Source organism: Centruroides vittatus, unplaced genomic scaffold (assembly GCF_030686945.1).
Source record: "Centruroides vittatus isolate TY-2023 unplaced genomic scaffold, ASM3068694v2 contig_165, whole genome shotgun sequence".
NCBI classification, from domain to species: Eukaryota; Metazoa; Arthropoda; class Arachnida; order Scorpiones; family Buthidae; genus Centruroides; species Centruroides vittatus.
The window spans coordinates 159,515-169,487 of NW_027121000.1; the positions used below are offsets into that span (position 1 = coordinate 159,515).

General features: G+C 28.5%; 1 protein-coding gene across 1 annotated transcript in view; it reads right to left on the minus strand.

Annotated features, from left to right (window-relative positions):
* The window catches only part of LOC136968869 (protein SSUH2 homolog), a 46,922-nt gene extending 37,082 nt beyond the window's left edge, over positions 1–9,840 (minus strand). The window contains exons 1-2 of the mRNA XM_067262919.1: positions 9,694–9,840; positions 284–447 (exon numbers count right to left, since the gene is read on the minus strand). Of these exons, the coding sequence (XP_067119020.1) occupies positions 284–447; positions 9,694–9,716 (187 nt within the window). The 5' untranslated portion in view covers positions 9,717–9,840. The remainder of the gene's footprint in view (positions 1–283; positions 448–9,693) is intronic.
* Between the last annotated feature and the right edge of the window lie 133 nt (positions 9,841–9,973).

The window sequence follows — 9,973 nt, forward strand, 5'->3', positions numbered from 1 at the left end:
TTAAAATGTATTTTATACAAATTAAAATCAAATGTTGATGGAATTTTTCTAATAAAATATAAAATTTACTTATCAATTATGTTAGTAAGAAATCATTAATATTTCAATATATACAAAAATCAATAAGAATTATTTCTAAAATAAAAAGAAAATGTGATAGAATATTTGTTATTGAAAAATAAAATATTTTGTGTGTAGATGATTATTTAAATATATGTATAAAAATGTAATAAAATCTACTATATATATATATATATATAAAACTTTATTTTGATTAACTTACATTCTGATGAATGTTTTGAACTTTGAAAGGTAGAAGTATCATGGCTGACATTCTTCTGATTACTCGAATGTAAATTCCAAGAATATTCATTATCGAGTGGAAGAGGTGGAGCTGATGGTACAGCTACTGGAATTTTTTGGCACAACTGGTTATCAAAGTTATTGCTATTAGTTGAAAAACAGAAATAAATGAACTTGATTAACAAATACTATAATACTTTAAAATATGATAATCAGTTTTAATAATATTTATTTTAAATTTTAATAATAATTTTTAAAATATTTAATTATTCTGATATTTAATAGAAGAATAATTAAAATCAAACATAAAATTGGTATGCTATTATTAAATTTTTAAAAATACCTAAAATTAACTTGATATGTACCAACAAATAATGCAGCAACAACTTATCATAATGGGCTACAGAAGCTGTTGATCCATATGAATGTCACTCCTGGACACAACATAAAAGGCATAATGCCTCTTCTGGACAATGGTATGCTGAAATTGGCTGTTGACGACTAGAAACCTGTTGTCTGGTCTGATGAGTCAAAGTTTACCTTGGTTCATGCTGAGATTCAGAGTCTGACAAACTCCATAAAGCTATGGAACCATTATATCACATTGGAATGGTTCAGGTAAATGACGAAGATTAGTAGGAGGATGTTTTCATGACATATCTGACAAAAATTTTCACTGGTGAGTGATATATGACCATCTTGGAAAATATTTTTGGGTATTGTGTACTTAGGCAGCACAGGATTCTTTCAGCAAGACAATGCATTCTCATTGATCCCATGTTATCTCAACATGGCTGGAAGAAGACTGTTGGGAGACTGTGGAGGCCATGGCTATGCCCTCATGGCCTCCACAGTCTCCCAACCTTAATCCCACTGAACATCTTTGGGATGAAATGGAATGAAGTATCTAAGTTTAAGATTCTGAACATCTTCCTTGAAAATCTATATAACATGTTGAGAGCTGGAGGAACATTGATTCACAAAGCTACAGACATCTCATGGAGTGAGTTCAAAGACACATTATTACAGTAATCTGGGTAAAAAGAAGTCCAGCAAGATAATAGATGGCTATCTCAAATTCATCAGTTTTCTATCAGTATGTAGTAAAACCTCCATTTATGCTTACTTCCCATTTGTGACTAGTAGTGTCTATTAATTTAAATAAGATATAGACCTCTAATTTATGACCAACTCCAATATATGATCACATATTTTTGGTCTATTCCATACAAGTCAACCTCTCATATGTGGCCATTTGCACAAGTCTAAGCATACAGTTATTTCAAATGCAATTTCTTTGCCATATGAAACTGTTTTCTTCATTGTGTTTCCAAGAATGCTATCATTATTGCCACTAACCAATGAAATGTAACTTTTCTAGCATAATAAAAGGATTTGGATGGCTTGTGACTGTTTGGAAACTCGCAGAACTACCAGGTGATTCAATAAGAGTTGCGGGATTTGAATTTGGTACCATTTTTATTGGAATGCTACAGAGATATACTTTTAACACATAGCTATGGTTCAAAGTATATCTCTGTTCTATTGGTGTGGGAAATTCAAGATGGAGTGCTACACAGTTCAACAAAGTTTTGACACTGAATTTCTCAACAAAATCATTTTCACTTGCATGGTCTTGCTAACAAGCAAAATTGTTGAATCTGGAGCACTGAAAATACTCATACCACTGATGAAAAACATATGCATTTGCAGAAAGTGACAGTTTGATGTGGCATGTAGGTCAGAGGTGTTATTGGACTGTACTTTTTTAAAAACAAGCTGGAAATGCAGTCACAGTGACTAGTGAATGATATTCTGATATGATTACCAACTTTTGATGATGATGTGTGAACACCATAAGTTCCAGCACAAATTCTTTAATTTATAACTAACATTTTTGGTGTTATTCAAAAGCCTTCATCAGACTGCATTACTTTGAACATCATAATGTTCACAGAATGTCTTTGATACTCAAAATTAATTAATTTAACTTGCTAAATCAAACTATTAATAACAAAAAATTTTGACAAACAGTAACTTTGTCATTAACAAAACATACTAATGTAGCCTACAAACTTATCTTAAGAATCAAACTAAAGACTATCTTAAATTTTGAATAAACATCATTCTTGTCTTTGTAAGTTGTTGCAAATTCTGTAATACTTTGTTGAATAAAGGTTACAAATGACAGCCTCTGTTTTGTGCCTACCTCCCATATGCAACCACTTAATTTTCCCTGAAATGATACAAATGAGAGGTTTTAATATATTAGCTGAAATTGCTTTTGAATGATCCACATATACTTGTGTCCATATATGTTCAGATAAACAAAAAATGTAAAAAAAATTGAATTATTCAAATTTATTGATAGTCTCAGAAAAGAAAATACAGGAAAAAGTCAAGATGAGAATGATTACAATGCTTAAGCTGATTCTTTGAAAAGAATTGGAATCCATAAGCTGAAACAAATTGATTATAATGAATTTTTCAACAACAATCAACATATTTGATATATTTCAATGCATTTAAATGTTTTATAAATATATCCATAATTTAGAATGATGTTGAAAAAATTAATAGCACATTAAACAAATATTTCAATTTTCAAACAAGTCAGTTACTGTACAGTCAAACCCACTTAATGTCCCATTCTGCTTACTGTCACAGAAATTTTTATCCGCAGCCAACTCCATAAGTAAATGATAGATTTTTCTCCAATTAATGCCACTCTTGTCTATTAGCACAAGTCAGTTAATGTCAAGGTATTTGTGTGCACAGAGAATTTAAATATTCCATTTAAAATCATAAAGTTTGCAGCTGTAAACAACTCAGCAAAGCATTATCAGTGCTGTCTACCAACATTTTTTTTATATTAATTTTTTAATTTTTAACAAACTGTGAAATTTATAACTTTTAAGCAGGTATTTTGAATAGCTTATAAGTGTGAAATCTAATAGTTTTTATTGTACAAAATACAGTTTTGAGAGAACTGGCAATTTTCAGTTGGTAACATGATTACAATGTATCTTTGTTCAGTCATTTTTATCAAGTACAGTTCTCTGTAAGGATTTATCATACTGTATAAATGTCATTGTAATAAAAAAATGGCACGTAATTGGGCTGCAATTTAAAAAAATTGTAACCTATAAATTCCCATTGTTGTCTCTGTCCTTCCTTAATCTCGAGAATGAAGTTAGATAGATAAAAACCGAGACCAGATATGAAAAACTTAGGGGTAGGAGGCCCTGATTAACTATATATGAACTTTTGGCATAAACCAGAAGTCATGTTATTTCAATTAAAAAATTTTTCCTGAAACGAGTTAGATAGATGACCGGCATAACTCAACTGCTAGCAGGAAAAGTATAACGTACAGGAGCACGACACTACTAATTTGAGATGGAGAGAATATATTTTTAGTTGAATAAATTAAGAATATGACTAAAAATTGCAGCCTGGCATTGTGAAAATGTCACAATAAATAATTGTTTTGATTTTTTTTTACTTTATTTGATTTTATGGTTAAAGTATTTGTAATACATTTTGTGCTTGATAATAATAATCTTAACTGTTTTGTTGTGCATTTAATGTGTCAAATGTATGACATATACAATAGGCATATATGTACTGGTGCAATTAAAGCCTTTTTCATAAAATCTCAAGCTCTTCTATTGGAATCCTCAATGTCAATTCTGCTTAATGTCATCACATTCTGAGAGTTCCACAGATGAGATTTCACTCTATTTGCATGAAATCAACTCCTAACATAATACAGATATTATGTTAAAATCTTAATTTAATTTTTTTTGTAACTTAATTAAGACCTCTAACTAAATATTACAATCAATGCAATTACCAAGGAAAATATAATTGTGAACTTAAAAAAACCACACACTAATGATCCAGATGGAAAAAAAGGTGTTTTTATCCATCTGGAAATTTAATCTATCTGTATTGTTTTCTCTGAAAACATTAAAGCTCATTAATAAAATGTTCAGCATTCCTAATGAGGTTAATTATTCAATATTTTTCTAAAACTATTATTATTTTATATAGATATTATTGTATACATTTTTAATTTTTTATCTGTATTTAACTAACAAGCGAAAAAAACATCATAATTTATTCAAAGTTAAAAATAAAATTATTTTCAATGCCACATTTAATTGGCATTCACATTGTATAGTATTAATTTATAAATTTATTATAATGACATCGCTTTAATTATATTTATATTATAACTTTTTAAATAGCTCATTCAAAATGCTTGTCAAATACTTTACATTTTTCAAATCACATAAAAATTAATAGATAATCTATATATATTTAAACATATAAATGAAATTCATAAAAATTTTTTTATCTATATATCTGTTACCGGCAAAACCCAATTTTACGCCAAACTAGTTTGGCGTAAGCGTGTCAGGCCAAACTAGTGTAGAATTATTATTTAAGTATATTAATGGTTAAAATAAAATTAAAAGGCAATCAATTAGATGAACAATATTTATTGAAACATAGTCTACTTAATTATAAAAAAACAGGTTTAATGTTACTCTAGGTATCGAAGATGGCGGCTCGTCTCCGATTCCAGTGATCAGAAGACAGGAAACAGTGGAGACGCACATTCTAATCTAACCTAACCTATTCTAATAAATTACCATAATTATTAGCAACCAAATTATTAGAATAGGTTAGGTTAGGTTAGAACGTGCGTCCCCACTGTTTCCTGTCTTCTGATCACTGGAATCAGAGATGAGCCGCCATCTTCAATACCTAGAGTAACATTAACCAAAAACGGTATTGATTAGAAGTGACACAACACTTGTACAAAACTGTAAAATAAAAATAAGCTAATCAGTACTTATCAATTTGTATTTTTTTTTTATTAAGCCATGCACTTTTAAAGGTAATTAACTTTCGAAAATATTTTCAAAAATTCAAACAAAATAATAAAAATAACTTTTAAAATCAAACTAAAATTAAAAATGAACTTATTTGTGTTTTATGATGAACTTAAATTAACCATTAATATATTTAATCATTAATATACTTTAATAATTCTAAACTAGTTTGGCCTGACACGCTTACGCCAAACTAGTTTGGCGTAAAATCGAATTTTGCCAGTAACATATCCACTGTTTAAAAACCCAGTAAATTGAAAAACCATTTTCATTTTAAATTATTGATACATATTTAATAAATATAATTTAGTGTGATAAATTATTAATATATGATTTGTGGAAGAAATTTAACCAAATATTATTAATATAATTTTCAACTTATAAAATTTTTCTGTAGACATTTGAAATTATATGCAGATGATAATTGTAATAATTAATATTATAATCATCTAAGTTATTTCATGAAAAAAAAGTTGCTAGAAATTACATCATACTAAATAAAATCACAAAGGAACTGGAGGAAGAACTTAAATAATCTAGACCAGTGTTTCGCAACCGGTGTGCCGCGGCACGCTGGTGTTCCGTCACGTGGTGAAAGGTGTGACGTGAACTTTTACATATTCTGTTAATTTTAAGTTTTATTTATATATTTTTATCACAGTTGTTGTGTTTCTTATGCTTGTATTTCATTCTCTGCAGCACTGATGGAATAAGATGATGTTTGTTTATCCTTTATTACAACCCATGCATTTTTATGTATTCTAAGAAATTATATGTAAAATAAATTTGCTCACAGGTGTTGATGTATGTTTAGTAATAATAATAATAATAATAAGTTAGTGGCATTACGTAATTCTATTAATAGTATCATATCATACGTTTTTGAGGGGAATAACATTTTGGTGTGCCGTGTTGGGTTATGGGTGTGCCGCAAGTAGAAAAAGGTTGCGGAACACTGATCTAGACCATAAAATTACTCCAGCAGGTATTTTTAATAAACAAAAATGTTTTTAATCTTTCATTTCTTAAATTTGTTGAAATGCTTTTGTATTTGTTGCAATACAGGCATCTTCCTCAGCAGTATCCATTTAAAGTTATGACCCTTACAAATGCAAAATAAACATTTTCTAACTAACTATGAGTTCAGAATACAATTTACAAATTTATCTAATATACAAAATATTTTTATTTATAATAATTATAATAGAATGTTAAATCGGGTAACTTTCAATCTTTAAATGAAAAACGTGTGTACATACAGTATTAGTACACATAATTGTTATTTTTTAAAATACTAAAGTTCAGCTCCACACTCAATTTTGCACTAATTTCAGAGGTGAACAATTGGTGGTGTTAAATTGAAGTTTTATAATATATGCACTCTATTCATCTATAAGCAATAGGACTATATTTTAATATTAAACATCCTTCAGAAAAATATGAAAATACATGCTTTGCATACACATAAATGAAGACATGTAGAATCTTGCACAAGAAACAAATGTACGTTGTATGATAACAAACGAAACATTTTAGGTTGAAAATTTCCTATCAAATTTACTTTTGTATTTTATTTTAAAATATTTTAATACAGTTCAGAACTTCTACATTGCCTCTGCTTATTGGAGGATACATGACAGTTTTTGGCTATTGATTTAAAAGTTTTATCAATATTAACCAGTAAACTGTTGTTGTTTTTTGAATTATGGCTGTGATGGCCAAACAATATCAAAAACTAGTGCTGCACTAATGCTAAGTTGAACTTTTTACAACAATGCTGTTCCTTGGGAATCTTTTCTTTATCAACTGCAGTCATGTAATACTTTACAGACATTTCTCTAATAATTTACTTATTGAAGTTTAATCATTTTTGTATAATTTTAATATTTTATTTTGACTGTGGCTTCCCTAGTTTGTTCTAGTCTCCCAGTTGAGAAACACTGACTTGGATTATTTAAAACTCATCAAAACATTGCTATTGTATCAGTGAAAAAAGTCTTTAAACAGATAAATTCGTATCATCCCTTCTGTGATAATATATCAAATAAGACATTTTTAGTCAATTAATCTGTAATACAGTAAACCCACATTAACTCAGACTAATAGAGGGTGGAGGTTGTCTAAGTTAGTGGGTGTTTTCTCTGATGACATGGAACACAAGAAGATGAATATACAGTACAGTAATTGTTGGTGACACTCTCCTAGGGACATTCCAGGTGACATCTAGACCTTTGTTTATATAAAAAGATTCTTGTACTTTGTACCTTATCTCCTTTCATTTTTTGGTATGTGTACTCTACACAGCCTAGATTAAACTGTGTTCTAACCAAGCAGTTCCCTTTTTACTTTACTCCGCGGCCACACCCTGCCTTTATTACAACAGTAATTTATTATGATCAGCTTTACACAGCTTTACTAAGTTTTACTAAGCTTTAGTAAGTCATACTACTGAATTTATTATTACAGAAAATGAGCTCAAAATATACAAGTAAACACTCATTAAACTCGATAATATTAATCCATTACATCCATTACATTACATAGCCCGATTATTTACGGCAGTTGGTGATGTAATGAGCTCAAAATATTTTATGACCGGTACAGTATACAGCAATATACAGCCTTTAGTAATTTACTGACTACAGTAATATAATGCACAGGATTGCAAAGACTCCTGGATATCAAAGACACTCCATAATTATAATTTTTCTTCTGTTGTCAAGAAATTTTAGATTATTGTACAATTTTTCAAACAAATTTGTCTAAGTTATTTGAAGTCCAAATTGACAGGGATTTACCATATTAATAAAATAAAATCCACTTCACATTATAACTTATTTGAAACAAATTTGATTTATCTTTTGTCTGTAATGAAAATGTTTAGCAAGCATAAATGAATAAAATTTATTCATTCTTAATAATTTCCAAAAGTTGAATAAAATACTGAGTAATATAAATACTTATAAGTTTACAGATTATTTAAATTATTTAATAAATATATGTAAAAATTTATTGCTGGTGTTATAGATTATTGTGAGATTAATTTTCAAACATCACACATTTCTAATATTGAAATAAAGTATCCCCATAATTTCAACTATTGTATCTAATTGTAACTTATTGATGAAGATGATAAATCTCCAAAATTATTTTAAAATACATTTCTTACATCTCCAAAAACATAGGTAATTGTTTTGTGAATGTTACTATTAAATATAGATATCCCTCGAAGCTACCACTATATCAAAATCGGATTAATCAAATACGGTATCTACATTAAGTAAAGACACCGGTATGGCCACATTAAATAAAACTTCTGCCACAGTTATAAAGGGATTGCCGCAATTAATTTTGTGCGTTAATCAAATCCTGCATTAAGCAAAACTATGGGATTTGATTAAGGCAGGAATAGCATAAACAGGTATAGCAGTTATATTGGTAAAATATTATAACTGCTATTTATGCAATAAATTTTAGATTATTTATTCTAAAATTATATGCTAAAAAAATCATTAATACAGCAGAGAATAAAATTATGAAAAAATGTTAATAAATATTAAATAAATATGAAAATTATTTAATAATAGAATAGAATATAATAATAATAGAAATGTTTTTATTTATTAAATATATTCTTCTTTGGGGTTACATAAACATTTTATTTTCTATACTTCTGTAATTTTATTTTTAAATAATGATAACTTTCATCAAACTATTGTGCAGAAATTGTTTCGTCTAATATGCTACGTCAATATAAAATGTAAAATGGTAACTATTCAGTGACATCTCTGTATTAACCATTATTAAAAATTTTTAAATTTTTTCAATACTATAAAAGTAATTTTTAATATAGCAAGTTTATGAAATGTAGTACTGATTTTCACCTATAAAAGCATACACTTATATATTCAGAAATAAGGTATGTATATATATATTCTGAATTGTCTTAAACTGATATATTTAATGGCCTAAATTGTTTGAAAATGATTGGTTTTTTTTTTAAGAACTTGGATTTTTAAGGACACAGAAATTATTAAATGACCTAATTCCGCACACATGACGGTCGTCACGTCTAAATTTGGCCCAGTCTCACATGACAGGAGTTTTACCAACTGGAAAGTAATGTCGCTTTGATTTAATTCGGAATAATTCCACTTCTAAAACGTAAACATTGGGCTTCTTCCCACGAAGAATTACATATAAATACTCAGATTTTCACATTATAAGCAGAAACTCCTGATATAATTCCAAAAACAAATAATTAAAATTGCCACATATTGAGTATTGTAACGATTTTGTAACAAAGATATGAATATCGCGCGTTGACCTGTAGCAACGAGTGCATGCGACGCGTGAGAACGCATGCTTCGATGTTTGTCACTACAACACGTATGACGTCACACAATACATTCAACACTATAACTGTTTACTGAAGATACTTTAGAAAAATATATATATTATTTCAAATCATGACATTTTAACTTACAGCATTAAATTGGCGTCTTTCATCTTGACTTAGTTTATGTTATAATAAAGCGATGAATGGGATTTAATTAGGAAGGGGGAAAATACTTCCCCTTTCCTTCGGCGGCCAAACCGCCTTTGTCAAAATAAACAATTACGGCTCCATCTGGAGTACCGTAATCAATCTATTTCCCTCGTCTACTCCATTTCTAAAAAAAATTTTTCTTGTCGGGAGTATGAATTAATTCTAATAATTTTACGTTAATAAATTATTCGCACTTTTTATTATTTATCTTATAAAT